This window comes from Taeniopygia guttata, chromosome 5 (assembly GCF_048771995.1).
Source record: "Taeniopygia guttata chromosome 5, bTaeGut7.mat, whole genome shotgun sequence".
Lineage (NCBI taxonomy): Eukaryota > Metazoa > Chordata > Aves > Passeriformes > Estrildidae > Taeniopygia > Taeniopygia guttata.
Genome location: NC_133030.1, coordinates 18,237,223 through 18,252,470, shown reverse-complemented (window position 1 = coordinate 18,252,470; position 15,248 = coordinate 18,237,223). Strand labels below are relative to the sequence as shown.

The following is a 15,248-nucleotide window of genomic DNA, read 5'->3' as shown; positions in this document are numbered from 1 at the left end:
GTCTCGACAGAGGTGAGTGAAAGGGAAGAGGTAGAGGAGCTGCATATTTTCTTGTGCAACCCCAGAAGATCTGTTAACTGTAGGCTGGAGTCTGCAAAGCCTACACAGAGATACTTGGTGTTAGTGATGGGAGGTGGCAGTGTGGGGAGGTGGCAGCTCTCTGTGGCGGTTGTCCCACGGTAACACTTTTGCTGGGTGGCACATGACCTTCCCATTGCGGTGAGGAGGGTGGCTGTGTACCACTGCTCACAGCTTTAAACCAAGAGTGGAAGATCTCATGGTTCCTGTAGCTCTGAAACACAGGTTTGGAATAACTGTGGACTAACAAAGCATCTTGTAGTGGGTGCAGGCGTGGGCTGAGCCTGCTCTGGTGCCACTGGTGGCAGTGCCTGGCTGTCTGGGCTGCTGGTTTCCCTGGGAATTGCAGAGAGCCTGGCGAGCAGCAAGGACCTCATGCTGGCCCAGCATCTTCTTCCACAGATTTTATTTGGTATCCTGGGACAATGTACAGGCAAGCATGTTTCTGTGTGTTTGACTCTGCAGCTAAGTTTCCTTAGCAGGCTCAGTACCTACGCTCAAATTTTGTTGCTGATGTCTCTCTGGGATGTTTTAGGGCACTCTGCCAAGTGAGCACAGCCCTCCCATCACCTACAAAACCTCTTCTGGAGTTTCTGTGTGCAGAAGGCTTTTTGAATAGATGGGTGCACCCTGCCCTATGAGGGTACCCGGTTGCACTTAATGGGCTGGGCTGCAGCTGAAAGGAGGAAGTGCTGCTGGCTGGAATGGGGATTGCTCTGTTTTTCTCACGTTATTCTCCTATCAGCCACTGTAATACTTATCTTCTGCAAGAGCATTAACAGTGAGAAACGCTTTGATCCTGCGCTGTGGAAGTGCCTTTCACTGTACTATTAAGAAGGGAAAGCAGTTGTATCCCCATTGTAGTTAAATGCTTATGTACGGGGTCAAATTAATTTAAAAGCAGTGTCTCAAATTGTTTTCCTCTCTGTTGAGGGTGGTTAAACCCTGGGAAGTGCTGCTCCTGTCTGCAGCAGGGATCAGGCTGGGGCAGGCTGGCAGCAGCCTGTGGGCACGGTGCTCCCCATGGTAGGACCCCGCTCCTGGATTTTGGTGCTGGATTCCCATTCTCCTCCCATCCATCAAGCTTTATTTGGCCTCTGGCATGCTGCTCCTCTGGGAGTGTTCCTCTGGAGCTTGTTTTGAAAAGCTCTGCAGTGTTGTAGGGCTGGTAACTATAGGCACCAGTGGAGAATTTTGCTCTGGCTGGCAGCTCTATTAATAGCCGCTGCTGGAAGGTGTGCTGCTGGGAGCAGGGCTGCAGGCTTCCCAGATGCCTTTCCTGCAGCTCCTGGGCAGGCCTTGCCTGCAAACTTTCAGCCTGACCTTTAGTGGCTGTGGAGCTGTGGAAGGCAGCAGAAAGCCCTTTTCTGTGCTGTCACAGAGCCTTGTCTGCCCCTGCTGCCCGCGAGTGCCTGTGCCGAGATAACCTTCTGCCTTGTGTGCCTGTCAGACTACAACTCTGTGTCTCACTCAAGTCCCTTCCCCTGCTTACACCTCCCAAGGGCTCCAGGGCACCCCACAGTCCACCCCAGCATGCAGCACAGCAGTGATCTCTAGCACATCTCACTTCAGCTGAGGTTTTGGTGTGGAGCCTTGACACCGTAACATGGAGATGGTCTCAGCACCAGGTTCCCAGGTTGCTGGGCCACCATTCAGCTGTCAGCCCTTTGCTGCACCCAACGCCCTTTCAGCAGTTCCATGAGGTGCAGCAAGAGAAATTAATCTTCTGCTTTCCAGGAGGCGAGGTGCAGGCTGTGGGAAGGTGTGGTGCTACTTGGGCACATTTCATGTCTCCTGCCTGACTCAGTCCTCTGGCTGGTAGCGCAGGACCTGTAACGTGCTAGCACAGATCTTGCACGGGCTTGTACTGCCCTTCCAAAGGTAGTTTCCGTCAAGTCATGAGTCTCCATCTCATTGCTTTTTCTCTACTCATGCTGTTTCACCTAGAGACCCACAAATTATCTGGGAGTGAAGCATTCAACACCAAATTAGCAGTTTGTTCCTGGCCATAGGAGGGGCTTCTTGCATGGGAAGATATTTCAACCTTGGCAAACCACTTTACTTTTCTCCATCCTGGTTCCCCTTACCTGAAAGGAGGAGCATTCCTTGTTGCTCCATCTCGGCTGCTTTGCAGGTTGTGTTGGAGAGGAGCCATGGGGAGCCCTGGTTGGGCTTCTCAGGTGGGGTCTGGGTGCTGCCCTCACAAAGGGCTCTGCTTCCACGTGGTGTAAGGGAAATTGCAAACCTCTGCGGCATGAGAACCTGTTAAAAATCTCCAGTCGTCTGCCTTAATCATAAACCAGCTAAAATTCATTAAGCTTTCTTGGCAGCATCCTGCTCTTGTTAGTAACTGTGGTATTTCCCAGGCATCGTGGGGTGAGTTCTGCCGGCAGCATTTTTCCAGCAAGGCGAGAGCCTCTCCCAGCCCTTGGGCTCTCACAGGTCGGGAAGCAGGACCTGGAGGAAGGGCCAGCCATGGCTGTGGGAAGTACAGCATTGTGAAACTGCTGGCACCTCCACTTCCCCCCTTTGCTGACCAGAGGCACAGGATGTCTGTCTGCTTTGCTTTGGCATGCCTGGCAAGCTGCCCTATAGCCAGAGCTTCTTTCTTCTCCTCCTCCCTTCTAGGAAATCTGTTTTAGAGAAGGGTGGAGGGAGGGGAGGAGGAGGAAAAAGGCTGGGTGCAGCAGAAGGGACCGGGGAGGTGATACACATCCTGGCATATATGAGTTTTAGGGTGCAACAGGTTAAAGCAACTCAGAAGTGGGGTACACCACTTTAAAAGGGGAATGGGGTTATTCCTTGCACCCCTAATTTGTAAGAATTTCTTGTAGAGAAGAATGACTAAGCTGTGAAAAATGGGCTTATTCCCTTTCCCCACAGCTGGATCTGGAAATTTTAGGGTGAACCAATGTCCATTGGTGAGGCTCAGTCCAGGAAGGAGCGTCCCTATGTGCCCAGTGGATTGGGCAGCAAACCAGGGCTGCACACCCGCTTTCATCATGGTGCTCACCTGGTGATATCCCCTCACATGGGCTACCATCCCATCACCTCCTGGGGACACAGGGTCTGCGTTTTCCTGCCCCTAGTGAGCATTCCATGGGGACTTTCCCTGCTGTGTCAACCAGGAACGGCATTCCTGAAGAAGCAAGCCTTGGGCAGGCAGGATCCAGCTGGAAAAGTCTAGCTGTCTGTGGAAGAAGCAATAAATCTCTGGAAGCTGGAAAATAGCAGTAAGGAGGAAACGTCGGAGCCTGCAACACCACCTCTGCTGTGCCGGGAAGCTGCTCAGGGCCTGAGCTCTGGGGCCAGCCCTGGGGAGCACCACTGATGTGCCTTCCGTGAGTGCCATGGTGCTGTCAGCAGAACAGGCTGGGAAGGAGGGCTTTTGGAAAGCAATTCAAAATCCAATACACTGCTGACTTTGCTGAAGTTGCAGCTTTTAGATTATTGCAGTCCTCAAAAATTTATTTGGGGAGCTGTGGTGGGCACTCAGACCATATCATGGCAGGTGATAGCCCCAGCCTCTGCGACACTGCTGTCTGACCAGCTGGGAACACAAGATCAGTGGGATAACCTGTGTGACTGTGTGAGATTACAGATAGCCACAGCAGAAAAAAACAGTGATATGTATGAGGATGTGCAGCCTAGAGATGAGTGTGACGCTGCCATCAGTGCTTAGAGCTCTTCTCATGTTGGCAAACAGCAGTTCTCAGATGGAAGGGGGAGAAGATATCAAGCTCTTATCTGGAACAAGCTGCTCTATTAAAAATGAGATGATCCCAAGCAAGGTACAGCGGCAGGCAGAGTTACCGTGGCAAGCTGACAATGTTTTCTCCCTCTTGTTTTCTTTGCTTTGGGAAGAAAGAACCTCAATTCCATTTTGGGCTTCTTTGTGGTGGGAGGATGTATGGTTTTCATGGAAAAAGTTACTCATCGTAGCCCTAATGCTGTTTTCATTAGTAAGTGAATGTCATTTGCTCTTAAGAAATACAGCTGCTATTGGATTAAAGCTTCCATTCAGAGGTCTTCCATGCTCTGTTAAAAAGGCAAATGGAGTCAGGCGGTGCGGGACGGATGTGTGATGTTCCCGTTCAGGATGAAACCAGGAACATCTGGAGTTGGTTCAGCTGGCTGGCGTAGGCAGACCTCACTGCTGGGCTGGGTTTGATGCATTGGAAGAGGCTCCATCCCTCTAGCTGGTGTTCCCCAATGACAAAAAAATATCTTGAGGACCACTTGCAGCCTGCTTTCAGTTCTGTCAGGCATTCTAAAGCAAATTTGGTTGGAAAGGAGCTGCTGGTGTCACCCCAACCTCTCTGTGGGTGTCAGGGTGTGCTGGGGTGGCACTGCTGAGTGTGAAGGGCAGCATGTCAGGGCAGAGCAATGTGTCTTTGCAGGGAAAAAGCCAAAATCAAAAAGGCTGCAGCCTTTTTTCTTTACCTCTTCCAGCCAGCACAGAAATCCAGACTTTCCTTGGGATGTCTTCTCCCCAAGCAGCTACCAAGAGGGCTTTACTTTGAGTGGCATGGATTAATTAGGGGGCATATTTTTTCCTCTGAGAGTAAAAACACAGACTTTGTTATATCCTCAGACAATGAACGAGCCACTCCAGGCGGGATTTGGGTAACTTTGTGCGAAGCCACAACCTGCCTTATTTGGAGCTGGACTTGAGCACAGACTGGCTTTCGTGACTTTTCTCCATAGCCAGTGTTTGGAGAACCTCAGGCTGGCCTCAGTGCAGGAGGGATGAGGACTGTGCCAGCAGGGAGGTTACACTGGTTGTTGTGGGAGAAGTGTTAAAAGCGGATTAGTTTGGCAGACTGGGGAAAAGTAATGATTTCCCTTCCTCTCCGGGAGCTGGTGGGGATTTTCTCCCTCTGATAATGGAAAAGCCCTGAGAGCAGTTTGCCCTGTGAGTTTGGAAATGGTGTGTGTTTGCCCCAGCTTCAGTGGCATTCCTGGAAAAATCTTGTGCCTGGGATTTGTAGAAATGAGCAAGGAGGAAACCACCAGCTGAGTTCCCAAGGGGGAAAACCAGGCTCCCATCGACAGCCTGTCTTGCAGGTCCCAGTCCTTCCGTGTTCCTTGTGCTTGCATAACTAGAGACTTCTCACCTTTCCTGAAAAAGCCCTGCTTTTTTTTTTTTTTTTTTTTTTTCTTTAATGTGACTTTCATGGTGCCTATCATGCCTGTAGCTGACCTGATTCAGACTCTTTCAGAAGTAGCATGTTTCCACCTCTATACTCTCTGGGAGTTTTCTTCCCTTTTTTGAGATGAATGGTTTCAAGGATTTAGGACACTCAAAATTAAATTGGCATTTGAACCGGTGATTTCAGCATTTCACAGCAGTGATATTGGAATTCTTAAGGGTTTGGATTTTTTTCCAGATGTTTGTATGTTTTCCCTTCTTGCTTATACTTTTAAATGGAGGGGGGATGTCACAGAAGACACAGGGAGTCCTGCTGGAAAAGCTCTACCTTGAGTTCCTCTCAGTGACACCTTCCCTACTGTAGTATCCCATATCCACTCCCACCTTCTGCGGCCTTTCCCAGCCCCTCCCTGAAAGAGAAAACAGTGAGGAAGTCAGTCATAAAACTTCCCATTGTTTGTACATAAATATCACGGTGCCTGAGTTGATGTCCATGCACAGAACATCTCCTCCCACATCTGGAGTGTGTTTTTGTCCTTGCCCTGGTCAGTCCTGTGTGTCACTGTGCATGTGTGGGTGCTCTGCTCTTCTGCTTTTTCACAGCATGGGCAAGGCAGCAGCTTTTGGAAGCCCCCCAAAATGGTGTGATGGTGCTTTGGCCTGACCCCAGGCCTTGCTCCCCTTCAATTCCTGTATTAGGACTTTAAGGAAAGCTCTGTGTGCCTGAGGGACACCAGGTGTGTTTGACTGGAAGCCTGACACTGGATGGAAAGTAGTGTGTTTCCAAGACTTTGGGGGCAGAGGGGAAAAATGGCAACTCCCGTATTTTCTGTTAATGCCTCACAGAAAAATGAAGTTGGGTGATATCAACTGAGGCTGATCGTAGCTTCTGTTGAAAATTTCTCCTAAAAACCTTAATGGCACATCTGTTCCTGCTTGCTTCCATTGAAAATAATAAAATACCTCTTGGGAAAGAAACCTCCTGCAAGAACTGGAAAGGGCTTTGCACATCCCCAGAATGAGGCGGGGATCTTCTCCTAAAGCAAGGAAGATCACATGGCTCATGATATATGGAGCACAAAGCATGTTTGTTGCAGAGGTGATGGTTAGAAAGGATGTCCTTGTACATTTGTAGGAAGATGAAAAGCAAGTCTTCTGCTCCTGGCTGAAAGCTCCAGTCCGGGTCTGATGTGGCTGGAGCAGTGGGTAACCCTTGCTTCCCTCTGTTTCTTCCCCAGCTGGCCGGAGGCATCATCCTGGGAGTGGCCCTGTGGCTCCGCCATGACTCGCAGACAACGAATATCCTGTACCTGCAGCTGGGGGACAAGCAGGCCCCCAACACCTTCTACGTTGGTGAGTAGCTGTGGGGCTGTCACTGCGTGTGTGTTGTGCCCCAGGGGATGCTGCAGCCTACCCAAAAGCAGGCCAGAAAGCTCCGGGTGAGCAACAAGGAGGTCACAATAAAAATGCCTCCCGCTGCCCTTGTACTCTCCAAAATATCCCCTACTGTGCCAGCCGAAGTCTTTGATAACTGTTGGCTGTGGCCCAAGCGCAGGGTCCAAACCCACATCAGCTAAAAATGCAAGAAGACGTGTTGTGGTGTCGTGGGTTTTCTCCAGAGCACGTTTGGGAAGAGGGGGGACTTCTTGGAAGCCTGGCTTGTTTCCTGTCCAAAGGGAGGTAAAAGCAGCCAGCAGAGTGGCTGGCAGTGGGAAGCGAAGCTTGGTGAGCGTGTGACTCACGTTCTCCAGGAGGGGCAGGTGAGGCCTCTGGGCACTATGCTTAAGCTTAGCATGATTTTTGTTAATTTGACAGTGTGCTGGAAGCTGAAACCCCCTGTTTTCCCCCTGTTCTGCGACGATCCCTCACAGACAGACGAGGGGGAGAGGCTTGCAGGAGGGGCTGGCTGCCAGTCAGGAGCTGGCTTGGAGCACAAGCTGACGGGGCTGGGAATGTTGTCTGATCTGATGTTCTGTTCTCACCTGTAGCTAAAATTACTTTCTGGAAAGGGTTTTCCTTTGCATTTCCCTGCTTGCCCATGGAACAGCATGCCTGAGCCCTCTCCCTGGCTGTTCCTGGTTACAGAAGATGCTCCTGCTGTTTAGCTGTGGGTTTTTCTCTCTTGCTGTCTCTCTTCTCCTGCCTCACACCCAGAGCTCTATTTGCAGCATTTCCCCTTTGTAGATCTCATCTTTAAAAGCAGAAAAGGGAGCTCACAAGAAGTTATACTCTTTCCTTTCCAGAAACCAGTCCAAACATCACCTTCTTTTGGGGGGCTAACAACTGATACCTCCCTAGTTAACACTTTCTCCCCAAACCTGGGGGACCTGGGCACGGGGCAGAGTCCCTCCCTCCTGCCTGTTGCTCAATTGCTGTTGAGCAATTTTTACTCTTCCAGCCTTATTTTGCCTTTGTCCTCAGCCTTTGCTGTTTGGAGGGCACTGGGGAAGGACTGTGGGTCCCACTACCACATTGACTTTACAACACTCGTGAGCAGCCCATGATTTGAGGCTGGCTGTCTTTTTAAAGTTATATTCAGCAACAGATTGGCCTGAATTCCTTCTGGCAGCTGTAATTTCCATGCAGTAATAACAGCAGAGCATTTCTTTCAGTTGCTGCCTTTCCCAGCCAGACCTCTGGACTCTGAAGACTGGGATTTCTTTTCGCTTCCCCCGCACCCCTGCTCCCCCCATTTTTCCTCTCTCTTACAACTGATACGCCCTTTTTTTTCTTCTCTGGCATGCAGTATACACATGCACACAATGTTCCTGCTTTTGGGAACGGGAACCTCGTTGGGCTTGGCCTCTAGAGCTCTGTTGGTTTTGTTTTTTTCTCTTTGCAAACCACTTTTTGGTGTCTGGCACGGGGTGCTGGTCCCGGGATTTGTCAGGAGGCTTTTAAAGGCCAGCCAGGCTTTGCTGCAGCGCTGCAGGACAGGGAGAAGCAATAAACACTGTCAAAGGAGGAAAACTTCCATCATAGGGTGTGTACTGACTGAGAAGGGGAAGTAGGAAAGCAGGGATTTGGTGTCTCCTGGTTTCTTTGTGTGTCCTTTCCCCTACCCCAAAGCTGGAGTTCTTTGTTAAAGGCTGTTCTTCCAGGCTGTCTGTGTGTTATGGGAGAGGAAGAACAAAGGTTTTGAGGGCAACAGGGAAATGGGAGAAAGAAGCTGCAGGGAACAGCAAACCTGCAGAGTACCAGGCATGATACTTCAGGAGGAGGAGGAGCGGAGCAGTGCTTGCCCTCAGCTCCCAGAGCAGAACATCAGAGCAGCCACCCCTGCAGCCCCCAGGGCACAGGCAGCTGTTCCCCTGCTGGCCTTTCCAGTGCCAGGGAAGGGGCTCCTGCGGGCTGGGGTTTCCCACAAGCACCACCACCCCTCCCCAGCACTTTGGCACTGCCTGCACGAGTGGTCTTGTGGGCTGGCCTGGGAGGTTATTAAACAGCCCCTTGTTCGTGGGCTTTACCTCAGCATGGCGTGCAAACCATCTGATCCCCTAACCACTTGTTGCAGTCTTGGCTTTTGACACTTCCATTTTGGCTCTGGATCCAATGCTCCAGCAAATGCTTGAACTGCTTCAGTACTGTAAAGTCTGTAAAGCAGTACCAGGGACGGGGGCAGCTGGAGCACCTTCGTTTCATTCTTTCACAACTATAAAGGAAAATACTTGTTCTTCATCTGAGCTTGGCTTATGGTCTGATAGGCATTTATTTGCTTTATTTGAAGTTCAGAAATCAAAATCCTTCTTGCTCTTGGGTAACACTGTGTCTGGAATGCTTTTTCTGTCTGGAGGCCGAAAACATCTAGCAACTGTCTAACCACTGCTTAGATATTTACTGCTCATACACATAAAGTACCATTGAAAAAACCCAAACAAATAAAACTCTGATTCAGGGTGTTATGAGAGCTGTAGAAGGCTGAGCTGGTCTCTCTCTGCAGATAGCAGTACAAATTGAAACAGTTCTGATCTCTGCACAATAAATTAGTGCTGTGGTGTCACTGCTTTTAAGAGCACCTGGGGATCTTGAAAAAGCAAGTGACCCTGGACTTAATACTTTTGCCCTTTCTTGGTGGGATGACAGTGGGAGGAAAAAGCCGGGTTCCCCATCCGTCAAAGATTTGGTTATGTGATGCCTGGAGATGGCTGTTGTGGATGAAATGCTTTGAGGAGGGCAGGAACAAAAGCCTCAGCTCTTGTTTGCCTTAAATCCACACCCCAGGATTTCATTTCACACTTGTCCCTTGCTGGGCTGCCTGTGTGCTGGGAGCATCCACTGGGTGCTGGTCCCTTGCCGCTGCCCTTCTGTGCTTTCCCTCAAGCTGCCCAGCAAGGAACGGAGCCCAGCAGCCGGATGGTCTCAGCTGAGCTCTCTCCTGCCAGATCCAAAATAGGAAATGTGCCTCCAGCTGCTCACAGCAAGTGACAGGGCAACACGACCTGTGCCTCTAATTAGCTCGGCCCTGGGAGCGGGGCCAGCCACAATGAAGAGTGCAAAACCTCCTGAGCTGGGGTGTGGTTTTACACGTAGCTTTTGGGGTGAGGAAGAAGTTTGCTTTTCCTCTTTTGTGTTCTTTGTTAGTAAATCCTCTGCTGGGCAGTGTCTCCTCCCTGGAGCATGGTGGCACAGAGGAGGAGTGTGATGTTTTAGACAGGCATACAGTAGTGGGGTAAACTTGGCCACCAAGGCTGCTGCCACTGCTGCCTCTCCCTGTCATCCTAGTGAGTGTCACTGTCCCAACAGAAAGGCAAGAGGGTTTTTTTTGGTGGAGGAGTTCCCTAGGTAATGTTTATCCACGTGCCAAGCCCTCAGGCAGCAAAGCCTGGGGGAGGCAGGTGGGGATCAGCTGAGAGCAGCAGTGGCTTGGGGCTAAGGTGGTGGAAGTGCCTGTGAGTGCTGCTGAGGTGTGGAGGGGACATCAGCTAATGGGAACATGGACTTCCTTAAGCGGTGAATCAGACTGTCTTCACCATCCTCCTCAGAACAAATACAGTCCAGGATAATGATTTCTGTCCTGGAAACGAGTTCAAGCTGCTTTTTCACGCAGACTGGTCTAAAATAAATGGGCCAGAAAGCACAGGGAGGCTTTGAAGTCTTCCTTACAAATGAGTACATATCCGAGTCGAACTGCAGCTGTTCACAAGCTTTCATGGGTGTCTTCGGGATTTTGGAAGTCCTGTCATGAGATTTTCCTGGCCTCAGGGAAATCTGACCCTTGCAGAGAGGAGGGACTGCTAAGTGGCAGTGCATAGGGTAGGGATGGGGACATCTCTCTGAGCTTTCCCCAGGTTTGCCCATTGTCCTTACAGCACATGAGGATGCCTTGGCCACTCTTGCCATGGGTCCCAGATGTGACCAGCAGTGCAGAGCATGCCAGCCTATCACCCAGACAGACTTGTGTTGGCTAAGTTGGTTGTGGAGGAACTATCCCTTCTATCCATAACTTAATTAGCCATTTAAGCTCATTTAGCTTAATTAGCCTTGTCAGGACTGCCTTGGATGAAAAGTGGTGATTTCTGGGAGGTTTTCACTGCAGAGGGGGCTCAGCAGAGCTCCAGTGTGTTGAAAAGGTTCTAGAGGTCAGCAGTTCTGCAATGGCTGTGCACCCACCATGAGCCATGAGGTGGTCTTGGTTTCTGTTCCCACTCCCATCCTTATCCCCCTCCCTCTGGAAATGTTAGCCATCTTCTAACCCCCACATTGTGGGGTTAGACCCAACAGCACATCTTTTGCTAGACTTGTTGTGAACAGCCTACCCAACACACAGTGTAGGTTCTGTAATAAACACCAGTCAAAAACCACCTTCAGTCTTGGCATGAGGCACTGCAGGGATCCCTGTGGATGCACACAGCTGGTTCAGGACTGGTTTCTTCTCTCACCCATTTATGCTCTAGTTTGTCAAGGCCCCCTGTGTGGGGATTTTCCACCAGACGCGTGAGCTGTGGTCAGGCTTGCATGCTTGGCAGTGGAAACCAAGGTTTGCATTTGGCCTTGAACCACACTGAGCAAAATGGATTATTTAAAAAATAATATATGTAGATTTATAAAAATAGAAGTACATGCATTTTTCTGTCTTGGAAGCAAATTTACTTACAGTTAAGGACAATTTAATTATTTAGTCCCTTAAAGGGAAAAAAACCAAAAGCTGAGTTTTACTTGTTCTAGATTTTCCTCTAATCACCGTCAGATCAACTCCTTCAATAATACTGGAATTATTTTTAAAATAGTTTTAAGGCAAAACACTTTCATTGTACTTTTCTTTCTGGCTTAAACCATGTATCTGACAGTATAGGGTTTATTTTGGTTTGGTTTTTTTTTTTTTTTTTTTTTTTTTTTTTTTTTTTTTTGCATTCTTATCACAGAATTCAGTTTCTATTAAGAACGCAACACGTTATTTCATTGAATTTCCATTTAATTGTAATTCATTCTACCTTGATTCTGCCCAACCCCTGTGCTTCATTTACTCTCCAGACTAAAACTAAAACTGGTTATATCTTTAAAAATACATTGGTACCATCAGGTTATTTTGGGTTCAGATCTATCCAACTACAACTAATGTTGTTCTTTTCCTTTGTCCCTTCCCATTGGCTTTGCTGCCCAGGACCTGTGCCAGATGTGGCTCCTTGCTCTTCAGAGCTGTTTAAACCTGTAGCTTGGACAGTTTTCCTTAGAAAACCTGCTCTGTGTTCAAAGCATGCAAAACCTACAAGGAATCCTCCAGTGGGATTTGTGCTTTTTTTTGTGGGTGGGATCTCAGGGCACATAGAAATGCTCAGCAGTGCTGTAGGCTGAAGAGGATGGGCCAGCATATTCCAGCCTGGCTCACCTGTGCTGTGCCACCATTGTCCATCCCAGTCCTGGAGATGTGCCATGGACTTCCTCCCAGCTTTTACAGGTGTGCTGAATTTACAAAACTTGAGTGTCCTTCCAGTGTTTCCTGGGTCGGCAAAGGAGAAGAAACCTGACTGTGGCGTCTGTGTGCAGTGGATTTGGGTACAAGTGTGTGCACACCAGGATGTTCCTTTGGGGCTTTCCCCACCACCCCTTTGTGTTTCTGACAGAGGGGTATTCATGGCTTCTTCTTGCCTGGTTCTTGCAGATGAGGGCAGCATGTCCAGGCTTTCATCTCCCCATGAGAGCTCTCCATGCTTTGTGACCCTGTTGTTCCATCTGGAAGTCATTAGCAGCTACAGAGCAGCAATGTTTTCCTTGGGAAAGGGGGTGGAGAGGAATGGAGGGGCTTCCCACTTGTCATCTTCCAGCAAACCCTCTCTTTTTCCAGGCCCCCTCTCTCTCGCCCCACTTTGAAGAAAGCACTGCCAGCTTTGCTGGGCCTATTCCACCAGGCAACTGGACAAAAATGTGTGGGAGACCCTGCTTTGCTGGCTGGCTCACACAGCCATCATCTTCCTGCCCCAGCCACGCCCTGGAGGGACTTTCCACTGTGCCTGTGTCTTGCCCCCAGCTGCCAGGAAGAACATCGTAGTCATTTCTTCGGCTGGGAAGGGTGTTCTTCCACAATGGGTAGTGTGGGGTAGGAGGGAGTCTCCCTGCCATTGTCTAATGGTTCCTCCCTTCCCTGCAGCAGCAGTGGATATAAGCCCAGTGAAGTTCAGTATCTCTAGGCCAGGAGTAACAGCAGGGTGGCACTGAAGCCTCCCTTCTTTCCTCAGAGGCTTGCAAAACTTTTGGATGTGCAGAGTCTCCCCACAGGAGCCTGCTGGGAGAATAAACATTCTCTTTTGTCTGTTCTCGGCCCCTATTTAAAGCCCATCCCATGGGGAGGGCAGGCATAGCTTGGAGAGCTGCCTGGCCTTCCCAGGAAGCATGGTGTCATGCTTGGGGGGGGATTTCTTATTTGATTTCTTTTTTGTCTTTTGGAAATACGGCCATGGTGACCTGGAGGCAGTGGCTGGCTGCCATTTAGCCTAATGAGTTAAGGATGCTGGGAGAGGATTGAAATGAGGGGAGAAGTAGGGTGCTGTCCAGGAATGGCCCATGCCTGGAGCTGCACAGCATTTCTGATGGCCATGGTGGGGCATGGGAGGAGAGCTAGCCAGGGCTGACCTGCTTGTTTTTGAGGGACGCTCCAGTGCTTGTTCCTTCTTTTATTTGTTTTTTCATCGTGTCCTTTTTTAAAGACTGTTTATTTCTTCCTGTTTTCTTTATTTCTCAGCAGGGACAGGACATGGGTTTTACAACCCCGCAGGCACCAGCTATGCTACCTTAATGCCAAAGCAAGTACTGACACTGAATACTGCCTTTTTTGCTCCCTTCCCTGCTCCCAGAACTGATCATTCTGCTTCCTACCTGGCCTGCAGGTAAAGGGCCTTCCATGGAAGCATCATCTGCTTGAACTGGAAGCTAAGCTGGCCTCTTGGCTGCTGTTTTTTTTTTCCTCTTTCCTAGCTAGCATCAAACCAAGAGCAGTGTTCAGTAACTATCAGTTTCCTGTCTCTGATGTTTCCTAAAGCTTTACAGGATCCCCGCAGCCTAAAGCAGCGTGTGCCCTGGTTGTACTGGGGAAAGAGGGATGGTGTTTGGCCCCCTGCTGCTGCTTTTCCTTATCATGTCCAGAGCATGATGCTCTTGAGGGTGAGCATACCATGGTTCCTGTGCTCCTGCTTTGAATTCAGATGAGGAGGTGGAGCTGAGAGTGGTTGGTCTCTCTCCTAAAGCTTTCTGCTTGAAGGCTCCATCTCAAAAGGAGATGGAGCACTCCAAGGCAGTATTGACACCACTCCTCTGACTTCTCGAATTCCCAGATACGGGTCCTTAGGATCACAGCTTGCTTTGGTGTGTAGCTGGTTATGTGTGGCATTTGTAGCAATCTTTCTTGTTGCTGCCTTATCAGAGAACTGTGCCATAGGGTTAGAAATCATAGTGAGTGCTGCTTAAGGATGTGGAGGTGCCTTGGTACCATGAACACCTGTACACGATTTGCTCACTGTACCTGTGGCTGTTCTCCAGCTGTTCCTTGTGTACTGCTGCTGAGTGAGGGGGCAGCATGGCTGTAGGCACTGCAGATTGCAGTTTATACCTCTCTCATTTTACTTTTTGTTTACAGCAAACAGCGCTGCTTGTTGTAAAACCCCAGAGAAAGCTGCAATAAAAATGAGCTGGGAAGTGGCGTGTGAAAGGCAGATGGAGCTTTGCTCATGCCAAATTGTGCCAGTTCGGGTGGAGCCCTGCAGGAGCAAATAACCATTTTAGTCAAGAGTTCCTCACCCAGGAGAGGATTTAGGGGTTAACCAGTCTCTGATGCTTACACAGAGGAGGGTGAGGCTTGTGAGGAGTCTCCTCTGACTCTGAGTTTGAGGAGGATAATTTACCATTCCAGGATGGGATGACAGGTGCCTTGCTCACCGAGACGAAGCCCAAAACCACAGTAGGCGTCATCGTCCCTGTGTGCCAGGAATGAAAGCTAAGATGTGTCAGGCTGCTTTCTGGGAAAAGGGCTTGGTCATTCCAGTCTGCACCGTGATTGCTGTGAAATAGTCCCCCAGCTGCCTGGCACCCAGTCTGAAAGTGGAGAATCCCCCACCAGCCCTATTCCTTGAGGGGAAGGATGGGTGTGGGAAAACAAACACCATTCAAAGCATGTGGTTGGGCACTTGGATTGCCTTCCTTTCCTTTCCCAGCCTTCAGCATGGCATTTCTGTGGCAAAACACCGCTGGCATTCCTCATTGCACATGCTATTTTTGCAGTAAATATTTTGTGCTTGTTTTTAAATAAACTCCAGCGCTGAGTCCTGCTCTGCTGCCTCCCGGGAGAGGCTGTCATGTTCTGGCCCTCGATAACAAAAGGCAACTCCATAACAGCCGCTCGCTTGTGCCTGGGAATGAAGCTGGCCTTTATTCCAAAAACCTTCCAGGGTTTTTTTTTGTGGTTTGCCGAGCTCAGGCCAGTCATGGCTGCCCTCTCCCCCGCCTGGCTGTGCATTCCTGCTGCTCCCACCGCACCGCTCGCATCCGCTGGGCTCCGGTCAGGAAGCTGCACGTGGTGCACATCTTCTTC

At 49.8% G+C, this 15,248-nt stretch overlaps 1 protein-coding gene across 1 annotated transcript in view; it reads left to right on the top strand.

Moving 5' to 3' along the window:
* CD81 (CD81 molecule) overlaps window positions 1-15,248 on the top strand; it is a 32,967-nt gene that overhangs the window by 3,572 nt on the left and 14,147 nt on the right. Inside the window, exon 2 of the mRNA XM_002198917.7 lies at window positions 6,469-6,583. Coding sequence (XP_002198953.1) covers window positions 6,469-6,583 — 115 coding nt within the window. The remainder of the gene's footprint in view (window positions 1-6,468; window positions 6,584-15,248) is intronic.